Below are 18,298 nucleotides of genomic sequence, written 5' to 3'. Positions count from 1 at the left end.
TTTTAATTGTACCACCACTAGAAGCTGTCCCTTGGCCAATCCAGGGGGTTTCCCTTCTGCCCAGACTTCGGGAAACTCGACCTGTAGGGTTTGGAGAAGGCTCCCCCCAGCTTTGTCTCCTCTGGTTTTGAGACTGGCTCGTAAAGAAGGTATTCATTTATTGCTGCCACAAACATCTGCACAGTTGTCCATTTATGTCTTTTTATGCCATTCGCCCCTTGTACCCAGACTTCCTCTCCAGATAGTTTTCCCATGGGTTTCAGTTGATTTCCCCTGTACTTCAACTTTTACCTGAGGTTCAGGGAGGGGCTCTGAACCACGGCCCCTTCAGTCTCTGGAGGCCAGTATGGCCGTCTTCCTTTCGGGGCACTCCCTAGCCCAATGTCCTTTTTCCTTACAGTAAGCGCACTGATTTAATCTAAATCTTCCACCTGCCTTCTCTGTGCTTAGGCTTTTCCTTCCATTTACCATCCCTTCCCTGCCTCATGTAATGCCAAAAACTTACTCCTGTGCATCCCTGTTGTTAAACACCTTTTCTGCTATTCTCACTAACTCAGTCAGATTCTTCCCTTCAAATCCTTCAATTTTCTGAAGTTTTCTCCCTATATCTGGGGCTGACTGACTGGCAAAAGCAAGATTCACTGCCCTCTGATTTTCAGGTGCCTCAGGGTTGATCGGGCTATACATTTTATAGGCTTCAGTAAGCCTTTCTAGGAAAGCTCCTGGAGACTCATTTTTACCTTGAGTCACCATACTAATTTTAGATAAATTCATGGGTCTCCTTGCAGCTGCACAGAGGCCTCCTCCTAGGGTCTGGCGGTGGAAGCGTAGGCTCTCCTTACCTTCATTGGAGTTTGGCTCCCAGTCTGGAGGTTCTCTTGGGCAGTAGTCCTCCATCCGCTGGGGATTGAGGTCCCTGCCAAGTCTCTCACTTATCACCTTATGGGTTTGTCAAATGATGTGATCCCTCTCTTCCGCGTTAAAGAGAGCCATAAGGAGCTGTTGAATATCCACCCAGGTGGGCTGGTGGGTAAGAAAGACAGTCTCCAAGAGACTAATTAAATCCTGAGGGTGGACAGAAAAGGATTTGTGTTGGGCCTTCCAGTTAGTTATAGATGTCAGAAGAGGAGAAAGGGATATAGGTTAGATGGGGGCGCCCTCTCCTGTCTGGTAGAACAACCTCATGGAGAGGCAGCATTGGCGAGGTAAAGGGAGGCAGAGGGGGATAGAGGAAGGGGGAAGGATCAGGGAGGTCTTTCTACTTGGTGGTCCCATAGTTGGACCCCGACTGCGTATGAGGTGGACTAGAAAAGGCATCTCAGGACTGAGAGTCAGGTTTAGGGGACAGATAAGGGGGGCGGAATTCCACAACCTCCACATCCGATGGAGGTAGGATGGTCTTCTTCCCTGGTTCCCCCTCATCTTTCTGTTCTGGTTTTGCTAGTCTTACCTGCCTTAGAGGGAGAGAGATGGTTTCGTTAGCAGGGGGAAGGTGAGACTTGAGCCATGATGGTGGCTCTACTATCATATATCGCCAGGCCACGATGTATGGTATTTGGTCTCGATGGAAATTGAAGACCTCACTCTGGGTGGAGTAGATCTGAGCCAAGGTAAACGTTCCCTCCAGTGGCCACCCTGGGGAGAAAGTGGGCAGAATGTTTTTAGTTTTCCCAGGTAAACCTTGTCACCCGACTGGGTGGCTTTACCTTGAAAATCCTTGAAATGCTGGAGAACAAGACTTAGGGGTGTCACAGGTCCTTTACTCCCCACTTGCCCCATTTCTCCAAACACAATAAACAACACAACAGACAACAAAAAGATGAGACAAAGACAACTGCAGGCCCAGTGATCCTTGTCCAGAGTCTGCTGCTGGTGGGGACTTTCTCTGCAAACACAACAAACAGCACGACAGACAACAGAAGGACAAAACAAAGACAACCGCAGGCCCAGCGGTCCTTACCCAGAACCTGCCACCGGTGGGGACTTTCTTGATCTTTTGATCGCCTGGGGGACTCGAACCCCCTGACCACCCAGGGGACTCGAACCCCCTGACCGCCCAGGGGGACTTGAACCCCCCGACCGCCTAGGGGGACTCAAACCCCTTGACTGCCCAGGGGGACTCAAACCCCCTGTTGATTACCAGTGGAGATGGGGCATCCCTGCATCCACTCCAGCCCTGGGGAGCATGGCTGCGTCCAGCTTATCCCTGGTGGGCTATACCCTGGAGCTCCACAACCAGACAGACAGGATCCCGAGATCTTCCCTCCGGAGAGTTTTCCCAGAAATTCTAATACTGGCTCAGTTCTCATCGTTTGATCCCGGACGAGCCCCCAGTGTTAGGAGCAAGACTGATACAAAGCAAAAGTCAAGCAAAGCTTTATTTCGCATCAAGCATCAAGAATCAAATTGACTGGTTGGGGGCATCTCTTACAAAGAGGCGACCCCTCTCAGCCTCACAGACTAACTATTATAGAGGTAGTTGAGCCTGGCTATACACAGGTGGCCAATGAGATTGCAATACACAGAGAAAACTGCAGTCATGCTAGGTTACACACGGGTGGCCAGATGAATTTCAATTTACTCTAGTAGATATATGTGCCCCTACTGATTGGATGTCTTCTCCTGGCCTGACCCGCCTTTGTATCTAGGCTTTGCTAGTAAGTTCCTCTGGGAGGGGTAGGGTCAATCTTAGTTCACTGCATAAACACAAAATGACTCCCTCTGGCTAAGTAGGCCCTTACGGCCACATAATCTCATCCATTTAATCAGACATATCATGAGATCAATTTCAATTATGCTCCCCGTTCCAAGTGTCACTGGACATTAACAGTGTTTTCAGAGAGGTCTGCAAGATAAGTTTTTTTGACATGAAAGTTTTCAAGAATATCAGAGAATCAGGATTCCACTAAGGCTGAGGAACCCTATTTCACTGCTGCTCCTCTGATGCATTTAGTTAACTTTCCCTAAGCAATAGCAGCAGAAGTTTCACAGGTGGTTGTCGTAATGGTAGAGTAGGCAGAGGGAGAGGAACAGGGGAGCACCTCTGGAAGTGTGTTAGATTTTATATGTCAACAAGTACATTTTATAAATTATGACCAACATTAGTTCAGCTCTCAGCAGGTACTATACATTCTCATATAATACTTTTATTACTAGGCAGCTGTATAATAGCACAGTTCTGTTTCCTCAGATAGTCAATTGGAGCTTGGCTTCTCTTTCCAGAGGATGCACTAGGTACACCTCACCCATCCAACCAATGCATTTTCAAGAGCATCCATATAGTTAAAGTATAGTCCAGGAACACCCCCTGCCCCCCCGCCAAAGTCTTTGCTTTCTAAGCCTTTTAAACCAGTATAAAGTTTTTTCTCTGTATGCGTTTTCTCTGTTAATAGTGTATCTGTCTTGGATAGTTCTAAAGTGTGCACAAATGAAAGCTTTTATGATTTTATTATTGATAGAGAATACTAGTTCCTAGTATGGGACAACTTTATATTTCCTCAAGTTCTTTTAGAAGTATTTGTATGGTGGCAGCTTTAGATCATGGCAGTGTGCCTGACTTGTCAGGTCCAACAGGCAAGCAACCCATTTTCATTTGGGGGGATTATTGTGTGCTTCTTTGGTAAGACTGTCAAACAAGGTATTCTGGCTTCTCCTAGCTAAAAGATAGGCATGCCATCTAAAGTAGACCAAATGAATCATCTCCCAGGGCTTAAAGCTGGAGCATAATAGCAAAAGATTTGAAGTTTATGGAATCCAGTAAGAGAACATGATGAAAACAATAAGTTTCGCTACTTAGGTTCACCCATATTTGGAGGGTTTCCCTTTGCTTTTATAATTTTACAGTTCTTTTCTCTCTTCTTCTTTGCCCTTACTCCCCTCCTTTCCTCCAGAATTAGTTTCTTTTTTTTTTTTCAACCAAAGGACCCTGATTTACCTTGTAAAATGCTTAGCCTGGCATCTGGTGAGTAATAACACAAATTCATTGGGAATTCTATGGCTCATGACATTTCAGAGTTATATATAGAGGAGTGCTCAAACATTGGTTTACAAATTCATTCTTGTGTCATGAGAAAAAAAAATGAGTCTAAGAATCAGAATACTTGATTTTTAGTCTCAGCTCTGCCAGTTAATTTGCCTGTTTGGAAAACTGACTAAATGTTTGTGGGCCTTGATTTCCTTATCTCCTAAATGAAAGTCTTGGTCTCTAATATTATTCTGTATGTTATTTAGAAAAATAGTCTTCATAATTTAGGTACTTAAAACTTTATCCATTCATCTATTGAGGGACATCTCGGCTCCTTCTACAGTTTCACTATTGTGGACATTGCTGCTATGAACACTGGGATGCAGTGCTCCTTCTTTTCAGTACATCTGCATTTTTGGGGTAAATACCTAGTAGTGCAATTGCTGAGTCATAGGGTAGCTCTATTTTTAACATCTTGAGAAACCTCCATACTGTTTTCCAAAGTGGCTGCACCAGCTTGCATTCCCGCCAACAGCGTAAGAGGGGTCTCCTTTCTCCACATCCTCACTAATATTTGTTGTTTCCTGTATTGTTAATTTTAGCCATTCTGACTGGTATAAGGTGGTATCTCAATGTGGTTTTGATTTGTATTTCCCTGATGACTGGTGATGTTGAACATTTTTTCATGTGTCTGTTAGCCGTTTGTATGTCTTCTTTGGAGAAGTGTCTTTTCATGTCTTCTGCCCATTTGTTGACTGGATTATTTGTTTTTTGGGGGTTGAGTTTGATAAGTTCTTTATAGATCTTGGATACTCTCCCTTTAAGGACCACATATCTTTCAATGGATTATCAAAAATATCATTGATCTAACAATTATAGAAATCATTGCCTTAATTATTCTGATTCTTTGGCATGTAAGGCCCATTTTATGGAATTTTCTTTTTGACATATTTCAGTATAAAAATTATAGTACAGGGATGCCTGGGCGGCTCAGTTGGTTAAGCGGCTGCCTTCGGCTCAGGTCATGATCCCAGTGTCCTGGGATCGAGTCCCTCATCAGGCTCCTTGCTTGGCGGGGAGCCTGTTTCTCCCTCTGCCTCCGCTGCCACTCTGCCTGCCTGTGCTCGCTCTCTCTCTCTCTCTCTCTGGCAAATAAATAAATGTAATCTTTAAAAAATATATATAGTACAGCATAGGATTTTAAAATGAAGAAAAATTTTCATGTGTTCATGTGTTGTGATAGTTTTTTCCCCCAGATAATATAGTATTGCTTTTCTCAGTTGGCATATATGCTCATATTCTGAGTGAAACGTAAGGAAGAAAGCTTTTTTTTTTTTTAAGATTTTATTTATTTATTTGACAGACAAAGATCACAAGTAGGCTGAGAGGCAGGCAGAGAGAGAGAGAGAGGAGGAAGCAGGCTCCCTGCTGAGCAGAAAGCCCAATGCGGGACTCCATCCCAGGACCCTGAGATCATGACATGAGCCAAAGACAGAGACTTAACCCACTGAGCCACCCAGGCACCCCAGGAGGAAAGCTTTTTAAGAGTAGCAATGCATTTAGGGGCTCCTGGGTGGCTCAATCATTTAAGTGTCTGCCTTCAGCTTGAGTCCATGATCTCAGGGTTCTGGGATCCAGCCCCATCAGGTCCCTGCTCAGTGGGAAGCCTGCTTCTCCCTCTCGTACTCCCCCTGCTTGTGATCCCTCTCTCATTCTCTCTTTCTGTCAAATTAATAAATAAATAAATTTTTAAAAAGAGTAGCAATGCATTTAATAATTAAAATGAAATTAAAAACAATCAAGGAAAATATGTGTTGATTTGGTGAGAGACTGTTTTTGAGTATGAGGAATTCTTTTTTCACTGCATTTATCTCTTTCCTTGTCTGTTTCATTTTTGTTTCTGTCTTTGTCCTAGTCTTTGGATCTGCCATAAAGTTCCATAAGGCTTCCTTCCAGGATAGAGAAATACTTTTCTGGCCACCCTGTTCTTATTCATAGACATTCTTATAAATACATTATAGCATTACCAGTTCATAAAGATTATTCAGAAAAAATACTTCTGTATTTTTAGTTCTTCAACGATGAGTTTTTAAGAGGTTAAATGTGAATTTAATAAAATTTAACTGTATATTTAAGTTATATAAAATTAAGTATATTTAAGTTATATAAAATTATGTGTGAAATTGCTCTATATTCAAAATATGGAATCAGGCCAATTTAAAATTTTCCCAACATAAATAAAATCTTTAAGTCATTCAGAATTTAGAGGTGAAGTAGATTTTATATTTATGCTTCAAGAATAGGTAAACCGATAGTTTCATGTGTTTATAAACCTGGACTCACTGTTTGGTAATATTTTGCCTTTTGTCATTTGGTGGCACTGCTGATTAATTTTTCAGGAAATTGAAAGAGATACAATTGACAGATAAAATATAAGCAATTTTACAGTGATAATTAAAAACTTTTTATGGTGATGTAAGTAGAAAAGTCTTGAATTTAGGAACTTAGTGAGAAAATGGCTGGGGAAAATAGCCCCTAAAGCAGATTATTTTTTTTAACTTGCCTAATGAAACTTTCAAGTCAGTGTTTTATTTTTGTTGCATTTTTTTTTCCTACTTTGGATTTTGAAAAACTGTGCTTAACTAGATGTAACTAGGTAATAAATTTTAACAACAAAAAATTTTTTTTGAGGCTTTAATGTCTTTATCGTCTGTGAAACTTGGTTTTGTTTTCTTAGTTTCATTTTTGTGTTTTCTGTCGCTGGATGAGCTTCCTGAATTAAGAACTCAGTCTAGTGTTTTCTCTTTTAACAATTTAAAAATAAGTTATTCTGTCTCAAGATCTGGTTAACATTGAATAGCCTTAACATTCAGGTTAGGAATAATATATCCGTTATGTTTATATAGAAGGCCCAGCTCCTGTTGTACTAATCAGGTAGTGGTATGTGTTACCTGGGCTTATAATGATGTTTCAACACCTCAGTAGTTACTCTGAATTACCTTTCTATTTTTGTTAACTGACATAGTTTTGTTATTAAGTAATTGGAATACTTTGTAGGGCAGTCTGTTCTTTGGTTTAGATTTCATTATGTCTGACTTTTTCTGTGTGTTTATTATTTCGGGTCTTAGGATCTGTTTAGTTTAGTTGACCCACAGGAGAGACTAGTATATGTTTATTATAAGCATTTATTGAAAGCTGCTGAAGGTCATTATTATCAAGGTAACATTAACTCTGTCTTACACATTGAATTAGATTGCCTGATTCAGATTGTCTGTCAGGTTGTCTTAGATAATAGACTATATGCCAATTATTAGCCATTTGAACAAAGCCCATTTTTTTATTTTGTCAGGGTCTAAAATCAGACTTTTAATACTTAAGCCAAATAACCTTATTTAATAGAAACTAAAAAAAATGTTTACTGAAGTGTAATTACTACTGTTTATTAGGAATACAACTGTCACTTTACATAAGTTATCACATTTAATCCCTACAGTAAGGAGATAATTAGTGTAGCATTCCCAATTTAAAGAGAAAAAGTTTGAAGTTCAAGGAGGATAAGAAACCATGAAAAATCACAGGACTAGTAAATGAGAGTTTGGTGATTTAAGTGTAGAATTGTCCCACTAGAACTATATTTTATGACCTCCTTAAACAATGAATGGCTATTCAAACTGGCTGCCCTGCAAAGGCCACTCTCATCATCTCCCTTATTGGCTTTACACAGTTCTTTCCCTCTCTCTCTCTCTTTCTCTCTCTCTCTCTCTTTTTGTTTATTTTTCTTCCAGACCATTTAACACACATCTATCTACTTTTATTTCTCTGTAACATACTGATCGATTTATGTTTCCCTTTCTCTTATAATTTATAGTCCTTAGAAAGAAAGCATTATATGATCCATTTTGTTTTTGTCTTTTGTTTGTTAGAAAATTATTGGAGTTAGTTCTGGTCTGCGGTATATTAGTTTTTCCCCCTAATTTTACTGAGATATAGTTGTCAAACAATATTGTGTAAGTATAAGATACATAACATGATGATTTGATATATGTATGTATTCTGAAACGGTTACCACAGTAAGTCTAGTTAATACATCTGTCACGTCACATAGTTGCCATGTATCATTCAATTTGGATGTCCATTATATGGCACTGTACTCAGCACTTAAAACATCTTTGAATATGTTGGTTAATTTTTATCAAATATCGAATATTTTTCTCTCAAAAAATCACATCAGATTTCTGATTTCTGCTATTTTGATAAGTAAATCTGATGTGAATTTTGAAATAGCAGAAATCAGGGTGCCTGGGTGGCTCAGTCAGTTAAGTGACTGACTCTTAATTTCAGCTCAGGTCGTGATCTCAGGGTTATAAGATGGAGCCCTGTGTCAGTTTCCACACTGGGCGTGGTCTTCTTAAGATTATCTCTCTATTAAGATTATCTCTCCATCCCTACCTTTATGCTTGTACCCATGCAAACTCTCTCTCTCTCTCTCTCAAAAGAAAAAAAAAAATAAAAATCATTTCTTTAAGTGAATTTAAACATTCACTTGACTATACTGTGGATAAATAGAGAAGTATTTATTGGCTTAAGTAAAATGATAAGAGTTTGTGTTAGGGTCCGTGATCAAAGGAACGAGACTGATACAAAGCGAAGGTCAAGCAAAACTTTATTTCGCGCCAAGCATCAGGAATCAAACTACCGGTCAGAGCTACCTCTTACGAAAAGGCGGTGACGATGAACCCAACAAGGTCACTTCCAAGAAGGCCACTCTGGACGAGGCCGCTCTAGATGACGTTGCTGCTCCACAGATGAGGCCGCTCCATGATTGGAGCCGTTCCCAAGAAGAGGCCACTCCCAAGACAAGGCCACTGCTCAATGAAGTTTCTCCCCGGACAAGGCCGCTCCCAAGAAGAGGCTGTTCTGGACAAGACCATTTCCTGGATGAGGCCACTCCCAATGACGAAGAAGCAACAATGACAAGGAGGACAACCCAGATGACACAGACTCTGCTCCCCACGATGCTACTCTGACCAGGCTTCCACCCGGAGGAAGCCACCACTGCGGACAAGGCCACTTGTGGTTCGGGGTGGCGAGGCATTTTGCAGCGAGGCTGCTGGTGTCTAGGGGCCGTTGGCATCTCAGGGCTGCTTACGCCTCCAGACTGCTGGCATCTAGGGGCTGCAGGTGTCAGGACCGACTGCTGGCCTCTAGGGTCTGTAGGCATCAGGACCGCAGGCGTCGAGGGACCGCTGACAACTGGACCCCAGATGTCTCAGGACCGCAGGCGTCGAGGGACCGCTGACAACCGGACCGCAGATGTGTCAGGACCGCAGGCGTCGAGGGACCGCTGACAACTGGACCGCAGGCATCGAGGGACCGCTGACAACTGGACCGCAGATGTCTCAGGACCACAGGCGTCGAGGGACCGCTGACAACTGGACTGCTGGGCCGCCGCCGGAGGCTGGAGGCTGCAGGCGGTGGCTCGGGGCGGCAGAAGGCTGCAGGCTGCAGGCAGCGGCGCTCGGGGCCGCCGCCGGAGGCTGGAGGCTGCAGGCGGCGGTGCTCGGGGCCGCCACCGGAGGCTGCAGGCTGCAGACGGCGGCGTTTGGGGTCGCCGCCGGAGGCTGCAGGCGGCGGCGCTCGGGGCCGCCGCCGGAGGCTGGAAGCTGCAGGCGGCGGCGCTCGGGGCCGCCGCCGGAGGCTGCAGGCGGCGGCGCTCGGGGCCGCCGCCGGAGGCTGGAAGCTGCAGGCGGCGGCGCTCGGGGCCGCCGCCGGAGGCTGCAGGCGGCGGCGCTCGGGGCCGCCGCCGGAGGATGGAAGCTGCAGGCGGCGGCGCTCGGGGCCGCCGCCGGAGGATGGAAGCTGCAGGCGGCGGCGCTCGGGGCCGCTGCCGGAGGCTGGAAGCTGCAGGCGACGGCTCGGCGCCGCCGCCGGAGGCTGGAGGCTGCCGGCGGCGGCTCGGGGCCCCCGGAGGCTGGAGGCTGGACCGCCAAACGCGGTTATAGCTCTTACAAGAGCTGTTACAGCTCTTCTATACACCGTTGACTCCCCTGCTCTTCTGCGACTTCCACCGCTCTCCGCCGACTTCACCGCTCTTCGCTCCACTCTCCGCAGACTCGGCTCCACCGCTCTCCTGCAGCAGCCCCCGGCCCTCCTGCAGCAGCCCCGGCCCTCCTGCAGGAGCCCCGGCTCTCCTGCAGCAGCCCCCCTTGGCAGCCTGGCAGAGCAACCTTTATGGGGGTGGTTAAGCCCCGCCCCTACACAGGTGGCCAATTGAATTCCAACCTTCCCAGTGGATATACATACGGCCTACTGATTGGATGACTCCACTCAGTCTGCCCCACCCTTACATTTGTACATCCAAATTAATCTGTTCCCTTCAAAATAATCATCTAATCTAGAAAAATAACATACTTTTCTAAGAATGCTGCTATTTTTTCAGAACCAGGTAGAAGTTGCCTTTATTTTCTTAGAATTTATGGTACCTTTTTTGAATATCCTGTATGAAATAAAACCATCTTAAAGTTTCAGAATACTCTTATCTCTTTTAAGGAGATAATACTTGTGTTAGCTTTAGATTTCTTAAGTTATAAAACATCTTAAATAATAGTATACTTTTTCAACAATGCTGAACTATGGATTAGAGCAATGTTTCTGCAGTGTTTCTTTTTTTATATATAAAGGATTTTTTTAGAGTAGTTTTTGGTTCACAGCACAATTGAGAGGAAGATAGAGACTTCTTATACATCCCCTGCCCTGACACATATATAGCCTCTCCCATTAATCAGCATCCTTCACCAGAGTTGTACATTGTTATAGTTGATGAACCTATGTTCACATATCATCTTTCAAAATCTGTAGTTTATATTACAGCTCACTCTTGGCCCTGTACATTCTGTAGGCTTGGACAAATGTATGATGACATGTATCCATCATTATGATATCATATGGAGTATTTTCACTCTCCTAAAATTCTCTGTGCTTTCCCTGTTCATTCCTCCTACTACTCCTCTGCCAACCTTTGGCAACAACTGATCTTTTTACTGTTTTTTTCTTAAAAGATTTTATTTATTATTTGAAAGAGAGAGAAAGAGCGAGAACACGTGCATGAGCCTAGGTAGGGGCAGAGGGAGTGAGAAACAGACCCCTCACTGAGCATGGAGCCCAACATTGGGGCTTAATCCCAGGACTCTGAGATCATGACATGAGCTGAAGTTAGACAATTAACCAACTGAGCCACTCATGTGCCCCCACTGATCTTTTTATTGTGTCCACATTTTTGCCTATTCCGGAATGTCATATGGTTGGAATCATACAGTTGTTAGAGTCCGTAACCAAAGAGCAAGACTGATACAAAGCAAAGGTCAAGCAAAGCTTTATTTCGTGCCAAGCATCGAGAATCAAACTGACCAGTCAGGGCTATCTCTTGCAAAGAGGCGACCCCTCCCAGCCTCACAGACGTACTTTTATAGAGGTAGTTTAGCCGGGCTATACAGAGGTAGCCAATGAGATTGCAATACACAGAGAAAACTACAGAGTCATGCTAGGTCTGCCACACACAGAAAAAAACTGCTAGGTAACACACGAAATTCAATTAACAATTGAATTTCAATTTACCCTAGTAGATATATGCCCGCCCCACTGATTGGATGTCTTCACCTGGCCTGACCCGCCCTTGTGTCTAGGCTTTGCAAGTAAGTTCCTCTGGGAGGGGCAGGGTCAATCTAAGTTTACTGCTTAGGGTCAATCTAAGTTTACCGCATAAACACAAAATGACTCCCTCTGGCCAACCAGGCCCTTACACAGTAGATAGCCTTTTCAAATTGACTTCTTTTGTTTAGTAATATGCATTTAAAATTCCTCTATGACATTGCATGACTTGATAGCTCCTTTCTTTTTAGCACTGAATAATATTCCATGTATGTACCAGTTTTTAAAAAATCTATTTAGTTACTGAAGGACATCTTGGTTGCTTCTAAATTTTGGTAATTGTGAATAAAATTGCTATAAATATCTGTGTACAGGTTTTTGTGTGAACATAAGTTTTCAGCTTCTTTGGGTAAATACCAAGGAGTGTGATTTCTGGATTACATGGTTAACATTTGTGTAACTTTGTAAGAAACTGCCAAATTGTTTTCCAAACCACTATACCATTTGACTTACCATCAGATATGAATGAGAATTCTGGTTGCTCCACATCCTCAGCAGCATTTGGTGCTTCAGTGGTTTGGATTTTAGTTGTTGTAGTAGATGTGGTAGTATCACATTATTTTTATTTGCAGTTCCCAAATGACATATGATGTGGAGCATTTTTTCATATGCCTATTTGCTGTTTGCATATGTCTTTGGTGAGATGTCTGTTCAGATTTTTAGTACATTTTGTTAATTGGGTGGTTTGTTTTTTTTATGGTTGAGTTTTAAGAGCTCTTTGTATATATTGGTTGACGGTACTTTAAGTCTTTATGTGTTTTGCAAACATTTTCTCCCGGACTGTCTTTTTTTTTTTTTTTTTTTAAGATTTTATTTATTTATTTGACAGAGAAAGAGATCACAAGTAGGCAGAGAGGCAGGAAGAGAGAGAGGGGGAGGCAGGCTCCCTCCTGAACAGAGAGCCTGATGCAGGGCTCAACCCCAGGACCCTGGGATCATGACCTGAGCTGAAGGCAGAGGGTCTAACCCACTGAGCCACCCAGGCACCCCCCAGACTGTGTCTTGTCTTATTCTCTCAACAGTGTCTTTCACAAAGGAAAAGTTTTGAATTTTGGTGAAGTCCAGCTTATTAATTCTGTCTTTCATGAGTGTACCTTTTTTTTTTCTTTCTTTCTTTTTTAATATTTTATTTATTTATTTGACAGACAGAGATCACAAGTAGGCAGAGAGAGAGAGGAGGAAGCAGACTCCCTGCAGAGCAGAGAGCCTGATGAGGGGCTTGATCCCAGGACCCTGGGATCATGACCTGAGCTGAAAGCAGAGGCTTTAACCTACTGAGACACCCAGGTGCCCCTCATAATTGTACCTTTGATGTTGTATCTAAAAAGTCTTGCCAAATCCAAAATCATCTGGGTTTTCTCCTTTGTTACCTTCTGGGACTTTTATAGTTTTGCATTTTATATTTACGTCTATAATGAATTTTGAGTTAATTTTTGTGAAAGGTGTAAAGTCTGTTTAGATCTCCCACCCCTTTTTTTGGCCTGAGATGTCTAGGTGTTTGATCACCATTTGTTGTAAAGACTGTCCTTTCTCCATTGAGTTGCCTTTGCTCCTTTGATAAAGATCATTTGACTGTATTTGTGTGATTCTGTTTCTGAGGTATATTCTGTTATGTTGATTTATTTGTCTGTTTGTTCTTTACCAGTGCCATACTGCCTTGATTACTGGAGCTTTATAGTAAGACTTGAAGAAGTTGAGTAGAAATCCTTGAACTTTGTTCTTCACTATTGTGTTCGTTACTACCATCTTCTTTTGAACAACATGGATATTAGTATAAAATGAGAGTCCTGAAGACTAGATATTATAATTGTCTTGCTAACTTATAAATACAAGATGTTCAGTAAATGTTGCATTTGAAATGTGTAGAAATTTTTGTTTACTGGTTTGAAGGAGAGAACGAAGTAGTGAGCAGACTTGCTGCCATGTTACAGTGAGCATATCTGTGAATGCCATTTCCTTATATTTATTGATGGTTCAGTATCTTAGTTCATTCATATTGTTTAGAGTCTAAATGGTAAGATAAAAATGAATTATATATTATATGATTATAATAAGTGATATTTTTGGTGAAGTTAAAATCTTGTTACTTGCACCTTTCATTTCTTCCATTCTTCCATTCTTCCAATATGTTGACATTCCTATAATGAGGATTCTTATGTCGGGTGATCTTCAAACTTCAAGAAGATTGTACTGAACTTTTAGAATTTGCACAAGAATTTCTCCTTGAAGTGTGAGATTAATAAGTAAAATACTTTTCCCATCAAATGTTGTAGTGAATTAAAATTTAATGTCTTTTACAAGTCAGGATTTTTTTAAAGGTTATTTTCATTAAACACTGTTAATGCAATAGAAAGGAGTTATGTAGTACTTCATGAGATTTATTATTTTACATCTGAGGCCAGAGATGTTTCTTTCTCTTCTGATCTTTCCTCAGACTTAGCACACAATAAAAATTACAATTTACAATAAAAATTAAAATTTACAATAAAAATTGAGAAATGAGGGGCACCTGGGTGGCTCAGTGGTTTAAAGCCTCTGCCTTCAGCTCAGGTCATGATCCCAGGCGGGGAGCCTGCTTCCCTTCCTCTCCCTCTCTCTGCCTGCTTCTCTGCCTACTTGTGATCTCTCTCTGTCAAATAAATAAATAAAATCTTTTAAAAAAATTGAGAAATGAAAAAAGCTGTACTTTTAGATAGAGTGGATAAACAGTGATCTTATATTTTTACTTTTTTAAATTTTTATCTCTTTATACAACTATACATTTGCAATTGTATTTAAATTCTTTATTATAGTTGGTGGCTAAAGGAGTAAAGAATTCTGATATGTCTCCACCTTTGGGACAACATGAAACAGGTGGCTCTCCATCAAAGCAACAGATGAGATCTGTTATTTCTGTGACTTCAGCTTTGAAAGAAGTGGGTTTGGTAAGTTTCTTAAATTTAGAACTCCTCAAAGTGAAAGTTTATTAGAAGGATTAAATTTAATGAAGTTACATTAATTCATAATGTATTAAATTTTTCTAGGGAAAATAAAATAACTTCTTAAGATTTTTTTGTATGGTTTACTGTGAGTGTTGGAGCCTCACTGGTCATAGGTTTATATCTAGGACCATCTAGTACATAAAAATAGATTTATCTGATTGTCTCTCAAAAAGAGTATTTAACAAATAAAATGTATACAGAAATGTACAGAATATAATGCAACAAACATTTTTATACCCCAGCTCTCACAATTAACAAAGATTCCTTTTTTTTTTTTAAACAAATGTTCATTTTTTATTTAAATAATGTCTCTTTGGTACTTTAATTAATTAACTTTAGGAATAAAGTCCAAGACATGTTTATATTTATTTTTTAATTTTTGGCACAACAGATGTTAGAAGATTTAATATAATTACACTTAATCCATCAATTATTTCTTTTACCTTCTACAAATGACTCTCTATCATGCTATATGAATACAGAAACAAAGAATTTGGGGCAAGTAAAAAGTTTAAACTTAGAAGTATATGTCAGGTGTTCATTTAAAACATGAATACTTGGGGTGCCTGGGTGGCTCAATGGGTTAAGCCTCTGCCTTCGGCTCAGGTCATGATCTCAGGGTCCTGGGATCGAGCCCCACATTGGGGCATTACATTGGGCTCTCGCTTGGCAGGGAGCCTGCTTCCCTCCCCCCTCCGCCTGCCTCTCTGCCTACTTGTGATCTTTCTCTCTGTCAGATAAATAAATAAAAATCTTTAAAAAAAAAAATGAAAACTCTGTGCTGAGATTAAAGGAAATGGGCCCTTCATAGGGAATTTCAGCCTAGAATTGAACACAACGGAGAGGAAAATTCTACTGAATTATATAACACATTAACTTGATTTTCTCTTTTCTTTTTTATTGTCTTTGCCTTTTAATTGCTGAGTTTCATTAAGTTTTTGCAGACAACACTGATGTTACTGATACACCAATTTTTTTTATGGCCTTTGTGTTTTTCTTAAAATAAGACTGAGTAGGAAAATTCAAGTTTCTTGGTTACTCTCAAGAACTTCATATACAAACTATTGTTCTTCCAGTAGGTTTAGTCTCTTTTTCTTTCTGATAACGATTTTGCGTGTGCTGCGTTGTTCACTTCAACTTTAGATACCACTGTGTGTTTTCCTTCCTGGTACCCAGTCTCACATCTCAACTAGCTGTTCATCTCTCTGGTTGTAGCGACTGCTAATTCCTGACTACTTTATTGGGTAAAATGCTCTTTGTCTCATTTACATGTATTACTTTAAAACTGACCACGCTACTCTTTTGTATTTTCCTCAAATATTACAAAATTTGAGGTAATCTGTATAATGAAAAGGTTTTTCTTTATGTGTTGTCTTGGTAAATACTGCTTATTTAAAACTTCAAAAAATGTTCTTTCTTTGCATCTTTCAGATACTTTTGCTTTCATAACTTTCATAACTACTTCTTTTCATGTGTTTAAAAATTCTTGTTGGTCTAGATCACTATGATTATACTAATCAAAAGACAGACTTTATATTATTGTTGGTATAAAGGACTCAGAACTTATTTTTATTATTCTCTTTGCTTATGGAGAGAAGCCAATTCTCCATTATGTTTGGTAGTATGGCTTTATAGGAATATATATACATGAAACATAAAGGCAGCTTCAAAATAACACAGCCTAGCCTGACTTACTTTATCCACCAAAACTCCCTAGCTTTGATTAAAAGAGTATATGAGTAATCAGTTGGTTAGGCATTTGACTCTTGATTTCAGCTTTGGTCATGATCTCAGGGTGGTGAGATCAAGCCCCACATTGGGCTCTGCACTGTATGTGGAACCTGCTTAAGATTTTCTCTCCCCTTCTTCCCCTTCCCCTCCCTTGAGTACATGCACAGTCTCTCTCTTAAAAAAAAAAAAAAATGGGACAGTTAACTTTCTTTTTATTTCTACCATTGAAATAAAATTACCAAATTACCAAAAAAAAGATGTCAAAAAGGAAGAAGATGTAGATAAATATGTATGTGATCAGTAATCTAAAAATAAGATAAATAATTGAGAATTGGCCCTCCTTCTATTAAATCTATTACCTGATTATATGTAACTATTTCTCATTTCTGATAATGAAGGAAGCTATGTTAACAATTTACAGGGATAAAAAAAATTGACAAGGAGCAACTAATGAAAAACAAAAAGTAATAAAAATATGTAAGTTTTTAAGGTAGACATTTAAAATAACATTCCTTACTCTGTAACTATCTGTATTTATAGGACAGAAGTTTAACTGATACCCAGGAAACCTCAGAAGACATGCAGAAGACTAACAATGCTATTTCAGTAAGTACAGTTTTCAAATTCTCATTTTACTTAATTGTATAGATATTAAAATATAACACTTTAACTGTTTCAGAGTAAGCGAGAAATACTACGTAGATTAAATCAAAATCTTAAAGCTCAAGAAGATGAAAAAGAAAAACAATGTCACTCTGATACGTGTGAGATAGTTGTTAATGCAGATGCCAAAGAGCATGAAAAAGAAAAATCGGTTTCATCTGATCGCAAGAAATGGGAGGCAGGAGGTCAACTTGTCATTCCTTTGGATGAGTTAACACTGGACGCATCCTTCTCTGCTACTGAAAGTATGTATAAAATGTTGATATTCTATGATGGTCTAGCACACATGTAAACTTGTAGACTGGATGCTTGGAAAGAAAGAACACTTAGAAGGATTGAGAGAGGCTAGAAAAATTTCTTTGTATATGAAAAGTGGAGAAAACTATTCAGCCTTAAGAATAGCAAGGATTTTTTATTACAATAGTGTGTGGTATGAGAGTGGGAACTAATGATAAATATTTAAATTGTATTACTTTAACTCTTTCTACCAATTGTATTACTTTAATCTGTTTGAGAATGAAAGTAGCAAACTTTAACAGAATCTCAGGTCTCTTCGGTATGTAGCCAGGGGTATGGAAAAGATCTCACTTAATGATTTATTTATTAAGCAATAATTATTGAGCAACAGTTTTCATGCATTTTCCAAGCCACAGAGAGAGATACAATAATAAATGCAAGCATGTGCTTTTTGGAGCTTACATACTGAAAGGGCAAGTCTGATTGTCAACCAACTAAATACAGTTTTAAGTAATTTTTAATGGACTGTTTTCATAGAATTCTTTCTTGCATTCGAGAAAAGCTCAAAGACTCTAACCTGTGGTGTCTTTTCTTTTATTTACTTATTCAGCAGTTCTTTTTAGTCCCATTAAACGCCACACATTCCTCAGCAATGAAGATACAATAATGGTTAAGACGTAATCCCTCCCCTTAAGGAGCTTAGGTTCTGGTGGAATGAGAGACAAGATAGAGGCAATTGTAATTGATAAGGAATATACTAGAAATTATCATAGCCTACTGTAAGAATATGTATTAGGACATGTATCAGTCTTAGGGGAGCCAAGGAAATGCTTTCTGGAAAAAGGGATTAGCCGAGGAATAAATAGTTAATTAAAACAAAATCCAAGCCAAGTGTTTTAGGCATAGAATAACCAGGACCAAGGTGAGAGAGTGTGTAAAATTCAGGGAACTGGTATAATTCAGAATGGATGGCTAAAATTCAGAAGTTAAGACAAAGAATGGCAAGTAAAAAGCC

The 18,298-nt window shown here is 40.3% G+C and overlaps 1 protein-coding gene across 6 annotated transcripts in view; it reads left to right on the top strand.

Moving 5' to 3' along the window:
• NEK1 (NIMA related kinase 1) overlaps window positions 1-18,298 on the top strand; it is a 218,471-nt gene that overhangs the window by 120,069 nt on the left and 80,104 nt on the right. For 5 of the 6 annotated variants that reach the window (XM_044224829.1, XM_044224832.1, XM_044224827.1 and 2 more), the window contains 3 exons: window positions 14,464-14,595; window positions 16,924-16,989; window positions 17,063-17,291. In XM_044224829.1, the coding sequence (XP_044080764.1) occupies window positions 14,464-14,595; window positions 16,924-16,989; window positions 17,063-17,291 (427 nt within the window). The remainder of the gene's footprint in view (window positions 1-14,463; window positions 14,596-16,923; window positions 16,990-17,062; window positions 17,292-18,298) is intronic. The other variant, XM_044224833.1, reaches the window with a different exon arrangement.

Source organism: Neovison vison, chromosome 11, assembly GCF_020171115.1.
Source record: "Neovison vison isolate M4711 chromosome 11, ASM_NN_V1, whole genome shotgun sequence".
NCBI classification, from domain to species: Eukaryota; Metazoa; Chordata; class Mammalia; order Carnivora; family Mustelidae; genus Neogale; species Neogale vison.
The sequence above is the reverse complement of the archived record's forward strand: the minus strand, read 5'-3'. Positions and strand labels throughout refer to the sequence as shown.